Source organism: Vicugna pacos, chromosome 10, assembly GCF_048564905.1.
Source record: "Vicugna pacos chromosome 10, VicPac4, whole genome shotgun sequence".
NCBI classification, from domain to species: Eukaryota; Metazoa; Chordata; class Mammalia; order Artiodactyla; family Camelidae; genus Vicugna; species Vicugna pacos.
Genome location: NC_132996.1, coordinates 37455928 through 37479660, shown reverse-complemented (window position 1 = coordinate 37479660; position 23733 = coordinate 37455928). Strand labels below are relative to the sequence as shown.

Here is a 23733-nt window from a genome sequence, read left to right as displayed (position 1 = left end):
CAGAAGGCTGAACTAAGGCAGTGACATGGGACAGGAAGGTCTGGGAGGGAGATGAGAAGATATGAGGTGGAAGGAGGGGAAGGAGCAAGGCTAGCTCCTGGGTCTCTGGTCTGGGTGACCGTGATGGGTGCTGCCCCAGCCGAGGTAGGAAACCTATCACTTTGCGCAGCTTCCAGATGAGGCACGATGACCAGTGGAATATATGAGGCCACAGCAGAGGTAGGGGCCAGGTCCTGCAGGGAGGTCCATCAAAGAGGCCCCAACCTTCCCAGGGAGGAGAGCAAGCCCGGTGAACCCGGCCCGGCCTGGCCACAAGCCAGTCCACTCCCAGCCGCGGTCACTGTGCCGCCACATAATGAGATGCTCTTCTCAATTTCAGAGTCCGGGGACTGTGGCTCCTTAAGGTTTGGACTGCGTTAGCGCTGAGCATCCCATAATTGCATAGCTCACCAGATTCTCTGTCATTAGCTCTCTGGTTCTCAGGGCTCCACCTCTTCTACTGGATTTGCTGTTTGACCCCAACATGAAAAGACTGGTTAAACAGGGAGGGTTTTGCTGTGCGGTGGGGGCGGGCTACTGTCCCTGCACCTCACAACCGTCCTCGGCCATGACCTTGGAGCTGCCGTCTCACTATGCATGAAATCTTTCTGCTGCAAGTACAGGTGGTCTGACTTCTCACACAGAGGAAGAGCACTGAAAACTGAGGTCCAAGCAGATGGACTGGCAATGAGTCACATGCCCTTCATGATGGAAAACCACCACAGTCAGGAGCCTGTAGGGTCTCCAGCCAAAGAGACGGAGGAGCCAGGGGCCAGGACTGGGGTTTGATTTCTTCTGTCTCCACTGTGAATCAGAACCCGAGCCTGATGCTATGAAGATTGCTCCTGTGCCTGGGCAGCAGGGAGGGCATCCCAGACAGTGAACAGGGCTCACAGGAGCCCTGCCCAGTTCCTAGCAGAGTCCCTGGGAGAAGAGGATGACTACTCCCCACGTCGTCTGCCTTTTGCTCCCTGATGGTGGCTTTCCTGGACATCTGGAAGGAGGTAACTGAGCCTCCAAATCTGGGTCTTCTGGAGTCTGGCAGATTTCAAACACAAAGCCAGATGTAACCACAAACATCCACACACCAGGCTACTGATCAGATAATTTTTTTTTAATCTGGAATTATGCAGGGTGGGAAGGGAGTAGCACTGTCTTATGCCAAGGAATTATAGTATGAAACAATGGGCTCCCTAAAATATGTCTAAAGTCAGGGGGAATTAACTGCCAACTGCCCACAGAGCAGGCAGGGGAGAATTACCAACAAAAGAGCACCTTCTGTGTACCAAGAACTCTCTCTCCTTCGGGCCATACAGAGGTGTGATAGTTGGAGATCATCGACCCATTTTCACAGATGTAGAAACTGAGGCTTAGAGGTATTGCTTAACTTGTCTAAGACCTCACGATTAAGAGTAATGATAAAGCTAAAATTGACTGAGTGCTTGTTACATTCTGGACACTATGCTAAATGCTTAATCCAATCTTTCTTTCCTTTTTTTTTTTTTTTAAGAATAGAAGAGTTTTATTTGAGCCAAACTGTGGACTAGCCCAGAAACCCACTTCCCAGATTACTCTGTGAAACTGCTTTGGAGAAGCAGGATTTTTCAGCACAGTTTTACATCTTGTCAGAAGAAAGAGACATTAACAAGCCAGGATTACATTTCTTCAAGGTTTCCAAAAGTAAAAGAACAGGCCAGCACATACACAGCGAGTCTATGGCCTTGGCATCTGGGAAGGGAGTCTCATTTTCAAAGGAGGACCAGCATTGTGTCCCAGGAAGAGGGGCATTTAATCTTTATATTTAACATGGACAATCTTTACTTCTGGACAATGTGCCCTTTTGTTTAATCCAATCTTGAATTCTCAGGTAACCCTCAAAACAACCCCGTGAGGGTCACGTAACTGAGATTTGGGAAGTGAAGTGACTTGGCCAAGGTCTCAGTGGATAAGTAGAAACAAGAGTCCATGCAGTCGGAGACCAGAGCCTTGCTCTTAACTGATGATGTGTTCCTTAATGGTCTACAGCAATTTAGCTGATATTCAAACTCTCAGTTCCACAGCTGGGGCTGTTCCTACTGTGCTAGACCGCCCTTATGTGGCATATTAATACCTTTTTAGAGCTTGTGATCGTTTAAAGACAACAGTATGTCTAGTCATTTTTCAAACTCTTGCCTTATTTCTTTCTGGGAGAGAACAGCCTGTGTGTTCTTTAAATTCAAGACAAAACTACTGGCCCACTGGCCGCATGATCACAGGCCTCTGACAATTTCGCACCAGAAGTACAGCCAGTGCAGGGATGCCAGGGAGAGCGTGCAAACAGAGTGGGAGTGACCCTCTCAGGACTCTGGCTGCAAAGGGTCTTCCCACCCACCTCACTGTCCTTGCCCTGCCTCAGCTCTCACCTCGTAGACTGTCCTCCTCATTCTTCCAAGCCCATCATTGGGGAAGATGACCCTCCCTGACCCTTCTGATGCCAAAGGGAACCATTTTTTCCAGTTCAGCAGACCTGTGCCCTGGCCCCCAGTTGTTGGTACCAGTTCCTCATCACCAGATAATCCTACTGGCCTGGCATCCAGTGTTCCTCAAAACACCGGGGGTCAATAGTATTTGGAAATCTCTGCTTACCTTCTTTTTGGCTCATTTTAACCTCTTTTCACTAAGAATGAAACTTTAATTATTTCTTCAAAGTCTGGAATTTGGATTTCTCTGCCTTACTCTGTTCCACCCGCTGTGTGAAGTGGAGAGTTCTCCATAAAAAAACACTTTTCTATGCCAAGAACACTTGGTAATGGCCTCCAAACTTTATCAAGCATCCCAATTTGCCAATGTCCTGGACTAGGTGCTGGGGCTACAGAAGATAGACGGCAAAAATACGATCTCCAAGAAGGACCACATTCTACAAAACTGTGACATAACCCCTCCACCAAGCACAACACCTGGCGTGTTCTAGGCACTCAATAAACATTTACTGAATGAATAAATGAATGATTATAAATAAGCAAATATGGTTCAGTATACTCCATATGGCATTCTGAAGTAACAAGAAAGAATTGGGGAGCACAGAGAAAGGATGTTCAGCCCAAGCTAGGATGTGTGAGGAAGCTTCCCAGGCCAACACTGGAAGGATGCCTTCAAGTTCGCCAGAACAAGCAGCAGAGCTGGAAGACAACAGGATTTCAGCCAGAAGAAACAGCATGTGCAAAGGAGTAGAGGCATGGAACCACATGTTGGGAAGATGGCAAGTTGGTAAAAATAGTCAGAGGGGTGGAATGAATTCAGTCAAAAAAAAAAGAACTTTAAGTCATGAAGCATGTTAGAGTGCTGGGATCTGTGGATTTATCTGTATTATATTCCAGCAAAACAGGGCTTTCTATCACCCTCTCCCCTGATAGAACACTTCTCCAGGCTCTATCACAAGGCTTCCTTAAAACCTGAACAGGGCACACCCTCAGATGCTGGAAAGGGCTCCCAAAGTAGCATGCCTTGCACTTTCCATCCCAGCCAGAAGGCAAACACTAGGCTTCTTCATGCATCTCATAGGAAAGAATGAAAAGACTTTCTTTTGGTCAATGGGATTCTTTCCTAGCCCTGAGACACTAAAGTGGGAGACTTTTGTCCAGAGAAGGAAAAAGACTATTCAAAAGTCACTCACAGACTCCTAGAACATTCCAGCTGAAAGGGTCCCTGGGGAAATTTTTGTTTACTTCCTCATCCTCAGATAAAGAAACTGAAGCTCAGAGAGGGAAAAAGATTGTCTGAAGACACACAGCAGGTTAGCACAGAGCCAGGGCTGGGAAGGAAGGAAGACAAGACGGAAGGAAGTCCAGCCTCTGGCTTCTGGTCCACGCTCCCCACTACAGTGTGTTCTCCTGAAGACATTTAATAATGAAATTGCAGAGACATTTCTTCCAATGAACTTAAAACCAAAAATTAAAAATATTTCTGAATTACTATTCTTTAGAAAAAGAAAACATGTCTCGCCAACTGTCTGACTCCTTCCACCAATTAAATCTTTGGCTTCCATTCAGAAAGAATATTTAAATTAATTAAATTAAAACTCTAGCTTACCCTTTCCCTCCAAGCAGCAGTTTTCTACCAAAAAAAAAGAAAAAGCTGGCTGGAGACAGAGGAGTATCTTGGAGAAAGAAACAAAATCCAAGCTATGGAATTAAATTTCTCACAGTCACCTCTGACTCCTCAGCCACTTGTTATTCCTCCATCAACATTTATTAAACATATATTTATTCAACAATCATTTTTTGAGCTCCTACTGTGTGCATTATAATCACTAGAGCACAAATATGAATCAGAAATCACTTTGGCCCTCAGGACATTTATCACTGAGGAGGAAAGATGATATTTACATAAATCACTATTGTACTACTCATGGCCTGACCCAAAACTCCTAGCCTAGAGTAAGTATCATTGAAATGAAAAAGTGAATGAATGAAACTGATGTTTATTACAGATCACTGCTAACAGGAGGATTCCACTGGGGCTAGGACACAGAGCTGTTAGAATTTACTAGAGGCTGGGTGGCTAAATAAGCTTAAGATACACAGCCCAGGGAAGATGGGACTCCACAAAGGGCAGGAGGGGCTTTAAGAATATTACAACAGCTCCATTCCCCTCTCCGGGCCTCAATTTCCCCGTCTTATAATGCAAGGAGGGCATAGATAAGCTCTGAGGAAACTTCCAGCAGGAACACTGGATGCCTCTATGATCCCACTTCCTGGCACTGTAAGGGAATTTAAATCCAACCTCTCCTCTCAGAAATAACTATTGAATCATTGTCCTTCTGCCTTTACAAGGTCACGCCCTGTGTTTCTGTGGATTTCTCTGGGGACATGGGAGAAGGAAGGGAATTTGATTCTAGCTTTGATTGGCCTTCCTTTCAGTTTAAACAACAGAAAAATATCTAATTATCCCATTGACAATTACAGCCTGCACATTTCACCACAGGCACAGAAAGTAGACCAGCAGCAGAAAGCCAGCCGCAGACCAAGGGTGTACACATGCAAGCCATTATCTGCTTGGAGACAGGCTGGCCTGCATCGGCCCCGCTGGCTCATGGAAGCTGGGCGGGTCCTCACCAGCAGGCCAGGGGAACCCAGGAGGCCTCCTGCCACCAGCTGCAGCTGCACCAGCCCGGGCTCATCTCAGACTCCAGGCTGAACAGCAACCTGGGAGAAAGTGATTCCCTCACAGTGAGACATCCGGGATAAAAGCCCCAGGTAGTTGTACACTTGCTATAAAGGCAGGCCTGATCAAGTCAAGAGATAAAACTTAGTGATCTCCAGGAGGGAAGGGACTACGCCAGATTCTGTCACCATCACATCCTTAAGCGCAAGAGCACCGTACAAAGTACATGATCTGCACTCAGTACCTACTTGTAGAGAAATCTTGTGGAAGGCCAATGAATAAACAACCACCTGAGTAAATGAGTGAAAGATCTGTTTGTGTAATGCCCCCAAGAACATCACGGCAAAGGCAGCCTGGACAGAGTACCGGCCGGCACTCAGGTTCAAGCACCGTCAGGGAATGTGTATCCCAGCTCTGTTTCTCATCAGCCTGTCCTTGGACGAATAAGTAACTTAGCCTCCTCAAGCCTCAGTTTCCTCCTGGGATGGACATTGCACACATGCCGCTCCGATTACCCCACAAGGAAGGACTTGCTTCCTCCAGTTAGCAGGTCCCCTAGATGCTGTCTCAGACCCGCCTCACCTGATGTCATGCCCTGCCTTCAGACACCCACTCTGATGACAGATCTGGATGGGATATGAAGACCCTGGCCCCTCTGGCCAATGAACAGCAACTCTGATCCCAAAAGTCCCGGTGAGGTCAGCTGAGGTCATCATCAGGCTGGCATCGCTGCTCACCATCTCCCTCGGTCCAGGCCTGCTCACTTCCTCTCACTTCCATGGGTGTGGATCCCAAAGGCACCCCTTCCCTAGTCTTAACTCTAAACTCAGACCCAACCTGTGACCCCCTCATTAGCAAAATGGAAATAATAATGAGTACATACACAGGCTGTCATGAGGACCAAATGAGTTGCTATGTGTAGAAGCACCCAGGTTGTAGCAAGTGCTGGACGAGGGTGAGCCAACTTTATTAAGGGCGTTAGTGAAGCCCAGCCCTTCATCAGTATCCCCACCCTCAATGGCCAGAAACCAGAGAGAAAAATGTCAAGATGTCCCAGCTTGATCTGTGGATAAGAGGAGTGGAAGGAAGGAGGGAGGAAGGAAAGAAGGAAAGAAAGGAAGTAGGGAGGAAAGGGATGTCTGGACGTGGCCCTGTGTGCATCCCTTAGACTGGCCTCCAACTCACCCCGCAGACACCTCTCCATGGAGACAGGTAAATCAGAGGACTGGGCCATCAGGACCCCTGCAGTAGATGAGGGCAATACCATGATGGTGGTGGCACAACCCTGGAAGCAGGCAGATAGGCGGTAACACCCAGGCCACCACAGCCGACCACCATGGCTAGGTCCTAGCAGCACCACCAACCCCCAGCCCAGAGCCAGCGGGAGGATTAGTGCCCCAGACTCAAAGATGGGAGCCCCGAGACCCAAGAAGTGAAGATCAGCTAGAGACAGAGTAGCCAGTCTCCTGCTACCCAGAGAGCTGATCCCCTGCCCCCTTCACTCCCACCAACAAATCCATGAACCGTGAGGGAAGTATCTGGACCTGAGTTTGCAAGTGCCTCCACTGCTGAGGGAGGGAAGGCGGGAGGGAGGGTGTGTTACCCTTACCAGGACAGCCTGATGAAATATGGGTTGACACCCTGAGGCCTAGAGAGAATTTATTCCTGGACCCCAGCACTTACAAGACCCTTTAAAGCAAAGACCACCGCTGCTCTGTCACAGGCGACGAGGCTGGTGTGCAAACAGATCAGGCGGCAGCCAATGTCACACAGCTGGCGGGAAATGGAGCTGGGATTTGAGCCCACGTCCGATCCCAAGGCCTGTATGCTTTCAACCACTTAGAGTTTTCCCATTACAGTTTCCAACAGTAGGGGTTTGTTCTTTGGTTTGTTTATTTTGTTACTTTTAAATATGAAAGCGTGCCAGGAGATTCAGGCGCAGAGTCCAGAGCCTCATCACGCCCCCTCCCATCGTCCACCCCGATTCAGCGGGGGCTCCCACCCCCAGCTTCAGACATGGTTCCTCCCTGCCCTTTATTCTCTTTCAGGAGCCGGCATCCAGGAAAGCCCTTTCTGATGCCATTTACTCATAAGGATCTCAGATCCCAAGGGTCTAACCCTCATGATGTACCCAGGCTGTGGGATGATCCCACGCAACTTGACAGTATTTATTAATTTTGTACATTGAGGTGAACAATGGCACTACAGAGGGAAATTCAGTCTCAGTGGAGCACAACAGAAAGAAGTCAATTATCCAGCATTAATTATTTATCTGGGGACAATAACCACGGTGTTATTCCCCACAAGAGAGGCCTCTGCAGCTTGGAACAAGAGGAAGGAAGAGGTCTCAGCTATTATCTGTCCATAATGCAGCATCAGATTGAACAAATGAACCCCTCTGACATCCTGTAAATACATATGAGCCTTCGTCGTGAACGTGGCCCACGCACATGCCTCCAGAACACAGGTGATGAATAGGGTGGTAGACAATTAATAGGATTATATTCCCTCAATGTTCTGTGTAGGCCTGGCCCAGCTGTGAATACATTAAAGGAAATGCACCTTCTCTCTGCAGCCCACCCTGCCCTACTGGAATTGTCAGTTTAAAGACAATTCTAAACAAACATTTTTGCAGGTTGCAGTGTTTGCGGAATCACATCAGTCTGGGGTTTTCCTCCCAAGGTATTTGCTGACAACATCGGCTAGAAAGCCTAAAGAATAATAATCTGATTTCTAAATCATGTTTATGTCATTTAATTTTCTTTTATCCTGAAAACTTCTGAGGAGCTTGGAAGAGAGAGATCACTGGTTCCCAAGGGCTGAAGGAGTGCCAGGGTGTGATCTCTCTCGGCCCCATCTCCTCTACTCTGGGGGGCTTATTTTTTATCTAAAGACGTTAACATTGATTGAGCAGTTCCTGCCGGGCAGGTGCTTTATATATATTATCTTAAATTTTCACACCAACCCAATGATGTAAGTATAAATATCTCCATTTCTTAGATCAATAAACTAAAACCCAAGGTTACAGCTAATAAATAGCAAATAGCAGGACCAAGAATAAGTTGCAGGGGAGTGGGGGGGTGGTCCCAACTCCTAACTGCTGTTCTAAACTGCTTCCCCATGCCCAGCACAGGCTCTGGTCTAACCATCCCAGAACACATCAGTTCTGCGGAGGGTCCCAAAGCCTTATTGCCACAGCTGCTGCTGCCCAGCTGGGTACACAGTTTCCAGCCTACTGCCTGGGCAGGATGGGAGATGGAAAGACTAAGATTCCTCTTCCAGAAGATCCACTTTTTTTCTGATTATAAAATATTAGGCTGTTGGGAATGTCTGTCTATGATTTCTTATTTTCTCAATGAGGTCACCTGGGTGTCCAGGGAAGGACTTCCAAGACACCCATAGGCTGAAAGTGAGGGGATAGAAGCAGATATTTCCTGCAAGTGGAAATGACAAGAAAGTGGGGGCAGCAATACTCATATCAGACAAAATAGAATTTAAAACAAAGGCCATAAAGAAAGAAAAAGAAGGACAATATTACAATGATCAAAGGAACAATATAAGATGAAGCTGTTACACTCGTTAACATATGTGCACCCAATGTAGGAGCACCTAAATATGTAAAACAAATACTAACAGACATAAAGGGAGAAATGGAAGGGAGGGACTCCTAGAAGATCACCTATGTGAAGAGTCATGGCTGGCCTCTGACACATGGGGACACTCGATAAACAAGGGCCCCCCTAACGTAGTGCTCACTGCAAGGAAGACACTTTGCATATATTATTAACTCATTTAATCCGCACTTCAACCCTATGATGCAGGCTATTACCCCCATTCTATACATGGGGGACCAAGGAGCTGATGGGGTTGAGGAATTTGCACAAGGCCACACAACTAGTCAGAGGTAGAGCCTGACGTTGAAGCCAGGCAGTCATGTGTGCAAAGCTGACGGCGCTTGCTCAGATCATGAAGGTAAGAGCCAAGTCCCAGTCTGAGAACACACACGCACCCTCACAGGCGCATCTCACCATCTCTCGGCGCTTCCTCGGAGTCCTCATGGAAACACATTTGGGCCTCCACAGGGTCCCTTATCCTCAGTGTCAGGCCACACGGGAAGTTCTTAACTACATTTCTGACAGTGTTCCCAGCCCTCAGTCACGTGCACCAGTATGTCGTATTCTTAAACCCCTTCATAACAATGGCTCTGGGGGAGCAGACAGATGCTATCATAGAGATTAACCCGGTTCCAGTAACTTATAGCACATATTTAATAAATCTTTCTGATTTTAAAATCAACACATAGTCTCCCCCCCAAAACCTTCAAAACCCAAACAACATAGAAATGCATAATGTAAATAAATTGAGACCCCCTGTAATTCACGTAGGGGGTTAAGGACAGAGTAAAGATTAAACGTTGGTGATAGACCTAACATAGAAAATGAAACACTACTAAACACTCTGCTTCTGGTCGGGTCTCCAGGACCAACCAGTCAGAGCTACACCTACTCCCTCATCCCTTCCACCCTGGAGCCCCCAGGGTCCATCCTTCTCAGCTCATCATCCAGGCCACACCTGCTGCTCAGTGTATCTCTCCCTCCCCATCCCCACACTGCCAGCTCAGGGCAGCAAGTGTTTCTAAAGATCAGTTCCATGCCTACTTCTCTCCCTGGTGCCCTGAGAGAGAGACACCTAAGGATAGACTGATCCCTTCCCGGGAGGCAGCTTCCTTCAGCAGCTCCAGCCTCCCAGTCAAGGTGGGATCAGGAGCCTCCTCGGGGGTTCCCTATCTTAGCAGCACATCCCGCTTGACTCTTTTCTTTATTGTCTGCCTGGATCTTAAACTGTAGCTCCTTGGTGGCAGAATGTGGCTGACTCCTCAATGCCCCAGGGCCCAGTTCCATTTATATTTACTGAGTGAACATGGCATCCCTGCTACTTTATCCTAAGATTCCTCCCATCCTGCCCCCAGCCCAGTGCACAGAGAGATGGGGCCACCTGCAGCCTTAGGATCCGGAGGTTGGGCCTCAGCCAGAGTCCAGCAGGGCAGGCCTGGCCCTGAGACACAGCGGTAGGACTTACCGCTGGCCCGACATGGGGATGGAGTCCAGGTGGCGGCCTCCAGGCAGCGCCATCATGTTGATGCCAATCTGCAGCAACGCCTGCCCACAGCGGTCAGGGCCCTGGAAAGAGAGGGCAGGATGGGGTCAATGAGGGCCCCCAAGCAAGGAGGCGCAATCATTTTCTCTCCTGAATCCTGGTCACAGGGAGTCAGCTCATGTGCTGAGGGAAGGCCCCCCTGGCCTTCCTCTGTTGCTTGGACCAGTTTATACTTCACTGTCCCCACACAAGCAATGCAGGACTCAGATCTGATCTCAGTTCTAAGTCCCTAGCCCGCTATGACCTCTACAGTCCTCTTTTGTCTCATTGCCAAACACTTACTTAGCCTGTTTTGCTTTGTACCAAATACCAGGACACACAGACCAGCAAGCATTGCATGGGATATACTTATACTTGAAAAGAATCTGGTTTATCTGAAATTCACATTTTACTGGGCATCCTGCATTTATTAGATAAACCTAGAAACTCCACATGCTAATTCCCTAACTGTCTACTGCCACAGCACTGCTTTCTTCACGTTGATTATGCCTGGGAAATGTGAACTGTAATGGGCATGGCGGTTGCTTCCCCAGATCCATTCCATTTTAGATGATGTAATTTCACCCAAACTGCCAGGAAATGTTTCAGGAATAGACATGTGATGCAATTCAAGCCAATGAGCCGTGACAGGATTGCTTCTAGGAAAAGTTTTCTTTCTCCACAAGCCACAGGGTGAGACAGCATCTCTCCCATTGGACCTGAACAAGGAAACACATCCCTCCACTGCTGCTGGCGACCATCTTGCAACCAAGAGAGGACCTAGCTGGAGTAGAAAGCAGGCACACAGAGGGAAAAAGCCTGGGTCCTTGACCACTGAGTGACTGAATCAACCAACCCGAGTTCAGCCCGCCTCTGGGCTTCCTGGTATGTAAGATAATAATGTTCTTGTTGCAGTGAGGATTTTGGTTCTGTACTCCCCAGAGCAGCCTGACTGATAAAGGTGACCTCAGTTCCAGGGGCCTCTCATCCCAGCACTGAGGACCCACCTGGGTTGCCTGTGCCTCACAGGTTAGACCAAGACAACAGTGTCCCCCTTCCTCCATAAAATCAGCTGCCCCCTGTTTGTCTCCCACCTTTCCGTCCTTTCCCCATGCCTCCCTCTCTGCCACCTCCTTCTCCAAGCCAAGGAAGAAGCCCTCACTGAGGAGAATGGAGAGTCTGTCACCTTCACTTGAGCAAAGCAATAGAAGGAGAGGGCTGACTGTCTCACCTGTCATGTCCTGGGCTCGAGGACAGCAGATTTCAAGACATTCAGAGAACACACAAGTATGAACTTGTGGGAGGAGATAGCTGAGGAGGGCAGCTAGACAAGTCTAGAAACATTCAGCTCTTACACTGTGATTACAAGTGACCCTTAAGAGAAAAGAACAGAGGAGGACTTTAATTAATAGAGATGTGGCTGGACAGAAAGTATCCCTTAGGCTGCTTGGGGGAGAAAAAAAAAGAGTGAATCTGAAAATTATAGGGAGGCAGGAGCCCAGGATAAACGAGGGCTTTAGAAAATTCCAGAGACTCATTGCTACTGCTTGCTCCCTGGTCTGTGGGCCCCACTAGACTGTGAGATCCAGGAGGGCAGGGACCACTTGGTTTCAAGGGCTGAGCACTTAGCAAACACTTGATATGTCTATAGAGATAATGAGTGAGATGACTGTTTAATACATTATGTTGAGCCCTAATTCTTCACCTGCAACTGAGAATAATAATATCTACTTTACAGAGGGCTATCATAACAATGACACAAGATAAGGAATGTAGAAGGGTCAGGCCAGGGCAAGAGCTAAATAAATAGTCATTATTATGCGCTGAGAGTCTGTGGTGTGTTCAGCCCCATGGTCAGCGTTGCTGGAGGAGATGTGGAAAATTAGATAAAGCGTATAAAGCAGCCAGCACAATAACACTGCTCCACGAGGCTGCATTATCATCAGGAGTAGCACGATTTTTATTACTTTCATTATTTTCATTATTGAGAAGGTATATTTCTGGAATGCAGTGAGTCAGCAGCCTGAAAAGAAAAGGGCATAAAAGAAAAAAGCTGGAAGCAACAAAATGAGGTATCTGTTCCCTATTCAACAGGTTTGACGAAAGAACCAAAAAGGGAAATACCGACTTCTCACGGTGAATGCTCTGATGTGATCAGGGAGCAGTGAGCAAGCAGATCTTATTTTTGCTCCATCTTCATCATCTTTTCATCATGGTGAAGGAAGTGGGCAGAGTAAAAACAATGAAGAAGGAGTTAAAGCTTAAGGCAGGTGACAGCAAGGAAAGTGTAAGGATACAGGAAGCTCCAAAGCTCTTTTGAGTGTGAATCAGTTAGAATTTTGTGAGCACAGCCTAGAATACTGGGGGACCTTCTGAATCTGAAAAAGTCGTATCTGAGGGACCCCGAGAAAGAGTGAGCTGTCAAGAGCAGAAGCCTGAATGCAGGAGAATGTTCTGAATTTCCAAGAGGCAGATTCCAGAAACATAGCTTGGTGACCACAGAATCCCAGAATAATTCCTAATTACTGATCTGAGCCCTTCCAACAGAAGCCAGCTGGAGCCCAGCAGGGACAAGTCATACTCAAACCATCTTCTCCCTTTTCATTAGTGACCACTGGGCTTTTAGCTGAGGGGGAGGCAGTACACCGAATATATCTGGATTTTGTTTAAGAGCCTGGCTGATATGGCCTCGCTCCTCCACTCCATCCCCAGCTCCCCAGCAGTGAGGCCAGAGGAGGCCACCTGCTAACAAAACCTAGGTTCGTGTGATTGCATGTGTTCCCAGAGGCTGGGGAGGCCACTCGGGGACATCTGGGCTGCATGGGCATCACTGCCCTGTGCACGGGCTGTATTATTCATGCCCGCCTCTTTCCCTCAATGGGACAAGCTCCTTGATGTCTGAAACCGCATCTTGCTCAGTGTGGGACTGGGCGCCTACATGTCGAAGCTGGGATTGTGAATCAGACTGGCTCTCAGAAAAGCCTCAGCTCACATTCACAGGTAGGAGAGAATATCTGAAGGGCGAGATACGAAATGTCAAGAGTTAACTCAGCTGATGTTTGTAAAGTGCTAATAATAATAATAATAAAAATAATTGCTAGTATTTTTTTGAGTGTGTATTACATGCCAAGCATTGTTCTAAATGCTTCGTCTAGTGTTAACTCATTCAATACCATCACCATCCCCTTGTTACAGACAAGACCTCTGATACTCAGTGGAAGTGCATGCACTGCCCCAGCTCACACAGCCGTTGGGTGACAGAGGAACAGTATGCAGGTTTTATGGTAAGAGCGGAGGGGAGGTGCTGGAGCAGGTGGAGATAATGAGAGCAACAAAAGTGACACAGGTCCAGCATTTGCTACCAGGAAGCCTGACTTCTTTCCACGGGGGCGGCACTGGGCCCCCACGCTTCACAGACAACCAAGCCCTCTTCCGTCTCATCAGCGCCTCTCACTGCTCCCACCTCCCAAACTGTGAGTCCCCCTGCTTCATCCAGTGTCAGCCCTCAATGACACGCCAGAGAGCAGATGAGTCCTCGGGAAAATGAAGCAGCCCAACGCTGCCCCCAAATCACTGGAGAAAGAAGGACATAGAGGGTGGGCGCATCTCTGTTTCTCACTGGTTGGTTCCTTCTGTAAGTCACAGGATTTGAGTTACAGGTCCTAAAGAGATCAGGGGATGGGAAACCAGCCCCAGCTAAAGCCTACCTGTGCAGAGACCTGTGTCAAGCGTGCAGTCCTCAAGGAGGCCCCCACGGCCTGCTGAGTGGCTACCCTCTCCCATTGCCTTAAGCCAGACTCATCCTGTTAACAGAGTCAGAGCAGAACCCCTCCAAAGCTGCACAGCATGTAAGAAAACCAAGAATGGATTCAAGGTAAGCCCTTTGCCCCACACCATCTGTCCTCACTGGTGTTGCAGAAGGAACTTGAATTTTGGAGTCTGTTAGATCTGGATTCAAATCCTGATTCTATGCCTGAGTACATGATCTCGGGCAAAGCATCAACCCACATGAATGTGGCTTCCTCAATTATACCTGCCTCCCAGAAGCCTCATGAAGATCAAATGAGATCACTCATAAAACTCCTCAATGGATAACATAATATAACACAACATAATTCAAAATAAAATATCCTGAGTTTGGCACGTGGTAGCCTCAAAGGGAGTATCTTTCCTCATGGAAGGAAGAGTAGAAAAATATATCTCAGGGCAGAGATGCTACTTGCCCATGAGAGAAGTGAAAAGGACTCGGGCAGGAGTGAGCAAGAAAGAGGAAACTCCATCACCTCCACCCCTCTGCCCAGGGGCCTTCCTAATTCATTAGAAACCCCACCCTGCAGCCTGCAGCCAGGGTTCTGCAGGGCTCTTGGCTGTTTCTCCCCAGCCAGGAGTGGCTAGTTTGTAAGAAGGACTTGAAGCCTTACATGTCTCTGCTTTAATCAACACCTACTAGGACAACTGCTCGTCTGGAGAGCTCATTTCTGATCCTGCATCCCATCAGAGGCAGCCCTTGCTCACCTCCATTTGGCTAAGGAGCCAGCTTGGGCTCTGGAGGAAACAGAGGCTATTTACAGTAAATTATTCAATTAGAACCAGAAGCAAGGGCAGCTTCTGCTCTTGTCTAATGGGCCAATCCGAGTGCAGCTCTAGGCAGGGCTGGGACTGTTTAATCTGCAGAACCCATTAGGGCTGTCAACAGGAGCAGGACAGTAAACACTGTGGGAAGCAGTTAAACTCCAGCCGCAGCAGTAGAGAGAGGAGCAGGAGCGGGGGGGAGGGAGGGCAGGAGAGGCAGGGACCTAGGGATCCAGTCAAGTCCCTCATTATATGATGTCCCTACCCCCTCATTATTTCTCCTCGGTAGAGTTAATCACAATTGTAATTAAACAATTAGCTGTGAAACTGGTAGTTTAACATCTTTTTCCCTAGAGGATCCCAGGGTCGGGGACTAGGTCTGACCTGCTCACTGTTGCATCTCCTCCAATTCCCCACCACCCCTTCCCAAAACACGGCCCAGTGCTTAACGACCAAATCAATTAACACTTGCTGATCGACTGGGTGGGTCCTTATTGAAGGAACCTCAGCTTTCTTCTCGCTGATAAATGGGAGACGGGAGACAGAAAGGAAGGCACCTACTTTTACTGGGTTGTTATGAGAATTCAGTGAGGCAAGGGCCTTTTGCAACCACACACACTGCATGGAAAGGGCTCTGCAACCTAACATTCACCCAGCAGAGCCACCTGTCCCTCCTGAGTTCGTGCAGTCCTCACAGCCTGGTGCGACCCAGCTGGGCAGCCTCCCTCCCTACCCACAGCCTGTGCTCATGAGGTGCTTGAGACAGACAGACAGACCAAGAGGCGGTCCCAATGCTGCATGAAAACTACAATAACAGGTAACCAAGGGGATGCTAAGGGAGGTCCAGAGGGCTTCCAGGCAGTAGTAGGTGAGAATGGAAGGTGAGTAGAAGGGGTCATGGAAAGTTTCTCAGGACATGACCCCAAAGCAGAAAGAAGAATGTGGGAATAAGGGAAGGAGAAGGGGAGGGAAGAAAGAATGTGCAGGCAGAGGGAAGGGCGTGTGAAAGGCACAGAGTCATGAGCATGGTACAGTTACAAAACTGCAAGTGTTTCTAGAAGGCTGGGGCCTCCAGGGCTGGTGGTGGAGTTTAGAGGAAGCAATCCCAGTGGCATGGGAAAGCAGAAAAAGGAGTGGTCACCTTTCAGCTGGGGGAATAAGCCACACTTCTTAGAGGAGGTGACATCTGAGCTGAGTCTTAAAGGCAGGGTGGCGTTTTGCCAGGTGATGATGGGACAAGGACATTCAGTGTCAAGAGAGCAATGTGAGCCATGGCAAGGAGACCAGAAAATGCAGCGGGTATTAGGCACCCAGATCTCTCCAAGGGGACTGGAAGGAAGGAGCACCTATAATCAGGCACATGAAAGGAACTGACTCTAGATTCCAGCCTATGGATGGTGGGAGCCACTGAAGGTGTTTGAGCAGAGAGTGAAATGATCAGAGTAGAATTTCCGCTCCCATGGGGACCAGTGGAGTGGATGGACTCCAAGGAGTGAGACCAGCAGCAGGAGTTCATTTAAGAGAAATACAAGCTCCCAGGGGACCCTGAAAGCCCCGAGGCTGGGGAGGTGGGCACCTGGGCATGGAAAGGAGGGATGCCATGAACTCTGCGCAGTAACGACAAGGGGCCCCCTCCTCCCACCCACTTGGGCCCTCTGTGTGACATGTCTCCCACAGGTGGTAACAGTCATCAGAGATACTTCAGTATTGCTAGCTGTGGTGGCCAGCCTCCTGCAGCAATCAGATACTTTTAAGAACCCTCATTCCCAGGGGAGGCACAAGAAACCAAGCAAGCTGCCACCCAGCCCTGCTGAACAGACCGAGCCTCATGAAATATAGAGAGCTCCGGCTCCCTTGGGGAGGCCCCGACGGCCCCTCGCAGCTGACAGGCGACGGAGCCCAGCACGTAGGCAGCACAGACCTCAGGGCTCACAGAGCCAGGCCTTGTCCCCTCAGGCGCTGAGAAGCCCAGCTGGACAGCCCAGAAGGACACTGCATCAGGTAGAGGGGGCCCACCAGACCTCAGCCCTGCTCCTCGATTCTGGAGCTAGAATAGTTTCAGCAAAGCACAGACAAGGTCCCAAACCTCCACCTGATCAACTGGATACATCTACTTTCCAGGCCTTACCTGGAAGGGAACAGGAATCCCATCTGCTCAAATATGTCCATGAACTTGACAGAGGTAAGACTATAGCTCCCAGCCAATATCCAGGCAGCCTTCTTGGAGGAGCTCGCATCATAATCTTATAGTATTAGAACTAAAAGGAAGCCTTAGAGATTACCTCTTTGTAATAATAATAATAATAATAATAATAATAATAATAATAATAATAATATACCCAAAAAATTGAGGAGGAGTAGAGGAAGGAGTACTTATCGGGTTCTAAGGGTACTTAACTGTGTCAGGAACTTTTCTAAATACTTTACATTTAATCTTCAAAACAACCCCTTGAAGTAAGTTACAATTATTATCCCCAATTTTCAGATGAGGAAACTGAAGCACAGAGAGGTCAGCATGAACAGATGGAGAGGCTCATTCAGAGAGGGGAAGAGATTTGCCCCAGGTCACACAGCAAGCCCAGCTATCCCTGGGACCTGCACCCAGGTCTCCTCACTCCCATAAACTCCTCCCACGGGAAAGCCAAAGAAGGCTTCGCCTGGTAAGAGCCCAGAGAGCCCCACCCAGGCTCAAGGTGATTTGCCCTGGGAAATCTGTGGTGCCACAGTTCCCCATCTGTAAAACAGGGATAATTACACCTGTTCTCTCTTCTTTGCTGTGATTGCCAAGCACAGGAGATGGACAGCGGACAGGGGAGTTCCAGGATTCCTGGTCTGATTCAGCTCAGCCCTGGAATGTGACAGGCAGGCTGACTCAGAGATGCCCACGAGTCCTCAGAGGTTGGAGAGAAAGGAGCCCAGAGACAAGCTCTCCCCATGAGGCCCATGTGCCCCAGGCCCTGACTAAACTGATCCATCCTCTAAATGGCTTCAACTTGTCAAAGCCAACCCCAGCAGCCTCCCCCGAAGGAGTGTGCGAGCAGTCCTGCAGGGAGGCCCAGGTTCCTGGAGCCAGGAAGGCCATGGCTGCCCCCAGCCTGAGTCTCAGGGTGGGCCCGCCCCGGCTCTGGGACTCGGACACCCCAGCCGCCCATCAGAGGAGCACCAAGCCCTGAGCATCACCAGGAAACTGCAGTTACTGTCATCTGGGAGCGGGCACTGAGCTGGCCATTTTCTAAGGGTCAAAAGTGCGAAAATGGTGCCCCAGACTTTTAGGTGGCATGTAGTCCCCAAGGGAGGCTTGGCTGGGTCTTTGGGCCACCCCATCCAGAGCTCTGTTGGTTAAGAATGCAGACTTGGAGTCAGACTGCCCAGGTTCAGATCCCACTCCATCAGTTACTAGCTGTGCGAACTTGGGTACTAGGTTTCCTTATCTATGAAGCAGGGTCCATGTATAATAAAAATAAAATGGAAGTGACGGTTCCTTCCCCATGGCACTGCCATGAGATCACACACGTGAAGTACCTGGCACACATGGGTGCTTGATGTAAGGACTGGTTCCATTTTTCTTCTGGTGCGAGCAGTACCCAGCTGTAGGGAGGCAGCCAAATGGAGGCCATTCTGACCCTCCTGAACTATGTCCAGCTGGTCAACTGCTTCTTACCCTCTAACTTTTTAATCATCTCTTCCTACTTTCTAACTTTTCCTGATGTAAATGTTAGCCAACTGCGCGAATGTTCTTTAGCTTCGACTCGCAAAAAGGAGAGTCCTCTGTCGCTGGGCCCAGGTCCCAGGATGCTAAAATTAACAATCAGTGTACTTTAAGCTAATGACTTACTGGTCGTGGCTGCCACGAATAGACATAACTCTCAGATAAAGGCCATTAGAGAAAATTGAATAGCTCCAATGTGGTGAAAATTTGGATGCATCCTGTTTCATAAATCACACTCAGAGGGCACTCTGGGCAAGCTGCTTCCCTCTCTGAGTCATGATGAGGACCCAGTTTGAGGGGGGTCTAGATACCCTTGGGAAAGAGGACAGAGGAGAGAGAACTGTGCAATACTTTGCAGTTTCATAAAGACATGAGTAGACAATAGTGCTACATCAACTACCATGACAGTCCAGCCTCCTCGGATTTTATTTCCTTCTCAAATCCTCCAAAATGGAGGCTGCTCAGTAGCATTTGGAAGGTAGCATGATGAGGTTATGGAAATCCAAAAGTTCAGGACTGGGATTCCAATCTCAGTTTTGCCTCTTACTAGGCCTCTCTGACCTTTGGCCTCTTCAGCTATAAAATGGGAATTAAGTCTATTTTATCATGAAAAAGAATATGAAAAGGAATATACGTACGTACATGTATGACTGAAACGTTATGCTGCTGTACACCAGAAATTGACACAAAATTGTTAACTGACTCTTGATGGGAATGTAGTTTGGTGTAGCTATTATGGAAAACAGTAGCAGAGATTCTTCAAAAAACTAAAAATAGACTCATGATATGATACAGTAATCCCACTCCTAGGCATATATCCAGAGGAAACTCTAATTCGAAAAGATACATGCACCCCAGTGTTCATAGCAGCACTATTTACAATAACCAAGACAGGGAAGTAACTAAATGTCCATTGACAGGTGATTGGATAAAGAAGATGTGGTACATTTACACAATGGAATACTACTCATCCATAAAAAAGAATAAAATATTGCCATTTTCAGCAACATGGATGGACCTGGGGACTGTCATACTACATGAAGCCAGAAAGAGAAAGAAAAACGCCATATGATATCACTTATATGTGGAATCTTTTTTAAAAAGACACAAATGAACTTATTTACAAAACAGAAACAGACTCACAGACAAAGAAAACAAACTTATAGTTACCAGGGGGGAAGGTGGTAAGAAGGGATAAATTGGGAGTTTAAGATTTGCAGATACCAACTACTATATATATAATAGATAAACAAGTTTCTACTGTATAGCACAGGGAACTATATTCAATATCTTGTGATAACCTATCATGAAAAAGAATATGAAAAGGAATATATATATGTACATGTATGACTGAAGCATTATGCTGCTGTACACAAGAAATTGACACAAAATTGTTAACTGACTATACTTCAATTAAATAAACAAACAAATAAATAAATAAATAATTTTTTTTAAGTGGGCAAAGGAAAAAATCTAGTATTATTAGATGGTTCTAAGATGCATTTTTTCATATTTTAACATATGAAATTGGGAAGTATATTTCAGTCAATGGTATCTTTGTACTGTGTTATAGTTTAACTGAAAGCATCTTTTCTTTTTTATGAAGTGACATGGCATCTTACAATCTGTGGCATCTTAAATTTAATAAAATATAGTATTTGGCACATAACTATCTCTCAAAGATACTTCTAGGTGCTTTATATAAGTAAATTAATTTATTTCTCAAAGGAATCCCAAATAATTAGTACTACTATTATCCCCATTTTAAAGACATGGAAATCAAGAGAGATTCAATAATTTGCTAATGTACACAGCTAGTAAGTTAAGTGAGGGTAATGACTGTATCCTCTCTTTAAGGAAATTCATACTATGCTACTATTTTTTAGAATCTGATTTTTAAATTGGTATTTGAGTCCTCTTCTTACAGAGAAAATTCACACAGGAATTTTATGTGGAGCAATATAGTATGTCATATAGTCTAAAATACTTCTTCATAAGAAGAATTTTAAAGGACTGATAAAAATGCTCTTAACGTTTTTAAAAGGTATCACTTAGCTGGCAAAAATGTAAAAAATTTGGCTTTTCAGCCAAAAGGAGATCAAAAGCAGGAACCAGGAATGATAAGCAAGAGTTGGAATTTTTGCCCTGAGAACATCTGCTGAATGTTATTTTCCCTAAGCTGCTTCTGTTCCATGTGTGAATGGGGAAGGGAAGACAAAGTCCTGGTCCAGGGACTAGGGAAACAATAAAGTAGTTGTCCATAAGGCCAGAAACTCAATGCAATGGTGAATGAAAAATAAATCTCCTATACAGAAGAGCAAGAAAAGCTGTCTATCCCAACTTTGGGGCTGGGTTAAAAAGAAGTAAAATCTCTCCTGAGAATTAATGAACAAAATATGACCTTCATAAAGGTTTGTAGCCTGAATTCACATTATCTGTGAGGGGAAAGAACTCAGAGAACTTAGCTTCAAAACATAAAAGAGTGTCTTAGAAACATTTTCAAGGAACAGAGGCTATAAAATATTACCAAGTAGATTTTAGAGAGAACCAAATAAAACTTCTATAAATTAAAAATATAGTAATTAAAATGAAAGACTCATTGAACAAATTAATCACAGCTAAAGACTGGATTGATATAATTAAAAGACACAACAAAAGAAATGATCTAAAATGCATCCCAGAGAGACAAATAGAAAATACGAGAGAACTAAAGCTAAGGACTAGAAAGTAAGGCAGCCTCACAAGTATTTAATCAGATTTCTAAAAAAAAGATTAAGAGAGAGAATAGAGGAAAAGGTGATACCCAAAAAAACAGTGGCTGAAAAATTTACCAGAATTTTTGAAAATCAAAACAACTTTTAAACCAAGGAATGCCAATGAATCCCAAGCAGGAAAGATATACAAGATAGACCCTGCCCTAGATAACTCATAAGAGTAAAGAACACAAAAGACTGAAAACATTTTGAAAGCATCCAGAGCGAGCGAGCGAGCGAGAGGTTAGATCTACAGGTGACCACATAATAACAATGATGAATGTCAGCAGGTAACAGAAAAAAGTATCTGATTACAGAAAATAATTGTCTTAAACTTTTATATCCAGAGAAACTCTCTTTCAAGAATAAGATTAAAACAAATACATTTCAAACAAGTAAAAATTCCACACCAAAGGAAATTCTAAAGTATGTATTTCAGGCAGAAAGAATGTAATGCCAGAGGGAAGGTTTGAGATATGAGACAGACTGATGAGCAAACTTACTTGTTCCTAGATGAGTAAATCCAAACAAACTGCGACTATAAGAAGCAATTATAAAACCTCATTTGTGGGATAAAGAAAGATAAACCTGAAGTATTATATGCAAATTCAGAAGAGGATGACTAAAGTGTCTCTTTTAGTTGGGAGAAAGAAAATAGAAATGTAAATTAACTTTAGCCTTATTAGGTTATTATTAATGCAGTAAAATCTAGGGTAACCCACTTAAAGAATACACATAGAGGCAGAAATTGACATTACCCTTCAAATATGCAAGGATTAAAAAAAAAAGTTATAAAGAAAAAAAATATCCAGAAGAGGAAAGAGATGTGGATGAGGGGAGTATCAATGAATAATAGTAATCACAGTACAGGGAGATAAACTAAACTAGACACTTGTCAGCCAAGATTATAAAACATGTGTTTATACACACCCATACACACACATACACACACAGAAAAAGAGAGGGAGGAAAGGAAAGAAAGTGTGCTATGTGTTGGCTATAAGTAACATCCCTAAAAACAAAAGAACCCAGACAGCTTAAAGTTAAAGGCTATAAATGATACACCATAGAAATACTTACCTAAAGAATTTTGGTGCTAGTGTATTCATATAATACAAAACAAATTTTAAGACAATAATGACTATAGAGATGAAGAGATGCATTACATAAAAATAAAAAGCTCAGCTCATCAAGAAGATATTACCATAAGGATGTTCCTAATAACAATAGTATGGTCTTAAGATACACAAAGTAAAGACTGATTAAACTTCAAGGAGAAATGAACAAATCCAGAATCACAGGTGGAGATTCTGACACAATTCTGCCATTGATTGACAGCTCAAACAGAAAAATTATCAGTGAGGACACAGAAGATTTGAATGGCACAATTAAGATAGAGTCAACAAACGTGAAAATGAATAGAACACTGCATTCAACTTATCAGGAATACACACTGTTTTTGAGGATTCATGAGTCATTATTTTTTTTAATGACTAGTGACCAGATCTTAAAGCAATTCTCAGCAAATTTCAAATGATTGGTATCCTACAGATTGCAGTCTCTACCGCTATATAAATACCTCCATACCTCTAGATATTTTAAACATACAAATTACAGGTCAAAAAAGGAATTGTAACAGAAATTAGAAAATAAACATGAATGATTATGAAAACACACATATAAAAACTACATAGTATACAGATAAGTAGCATTAAGAGCAAAAATTGCAGCCTTAAATTAGAAAATAAAGATGAAAATTAGAAGAAATTCAAACTTCTAACAACGTAAGAAATTTTCCAAAGAGAATATACTTTCAAAGAAAGTAGCAAAAGAAAAATAATTAAGATAGAAGCAAACATTAAGCAAAATACAACAAAAACACAAAACAAAACATAAACACAAATGAAGTGATCAAGAGTTGAAGTTAGATTTTGAAAACACAAATAAAATAGATAAACCACTGATAGGATCAGAAAAAAGACAGGAAACAAAAATAGTCAATATTAGTAATAAAAGGAAACTATTACTACAAAAGCAACAGAAATAAGATTATGATGGATAATATTATATGGACAAGAATATTCTACAATATCTTAGAAATTATAAATAAACTAAGGTCTCAGAAAAATACAATTTACCAAAATTGACTCAAGAAGAAATAGATCTATAACTACTGAATAAATTAATCAGTAGTTAAAAATCTTCCCATAAGGAAAATACCAGGCACAGAGAAGTTCACAAATAAGTTTCTATCAGTCAAAGGAAAGATAACTCTTTCTCTGCCAAGCTCTTCCAGAGAATAAGAATAAAATAAAACATACTTCAATTCATTTCATAAGACTGACATAATTTTGATGCTGAAACTAAAACACAAAAAGGAAA

General features: G+C 45.2%; 1 protein-coding gene across 2 annotated transcripts in view; it reads right to left on the bottom strand.

Moving 5' to 3' along the window:
- The window catches only part of INSC (INSC spindle orientation adaptor protein), a 120341-nt gene that overhangs the window by 79139 nt on the left and 17469 nt on the right, over window positions 1-23733 (bottom strand). Inside the window, exon 2 of one of the 2 annotated variants that reach the window (XM_031681163.2) lies at window positions 10261-10361. The exons of the other annotated variant lie outside the window; for it this stretch is intronic. Coding sequence (XP_031537023.1) covers window positions 10261-10316 — 56 coding nt within the window. The 5' untranslated portion in view covers window positions 10317-10361. The remainder of the gene's footprint in view (window positions 1-10260; window positions 10362-23733) is intronic. 2 annotated transcript variants of the gene reach the window in all.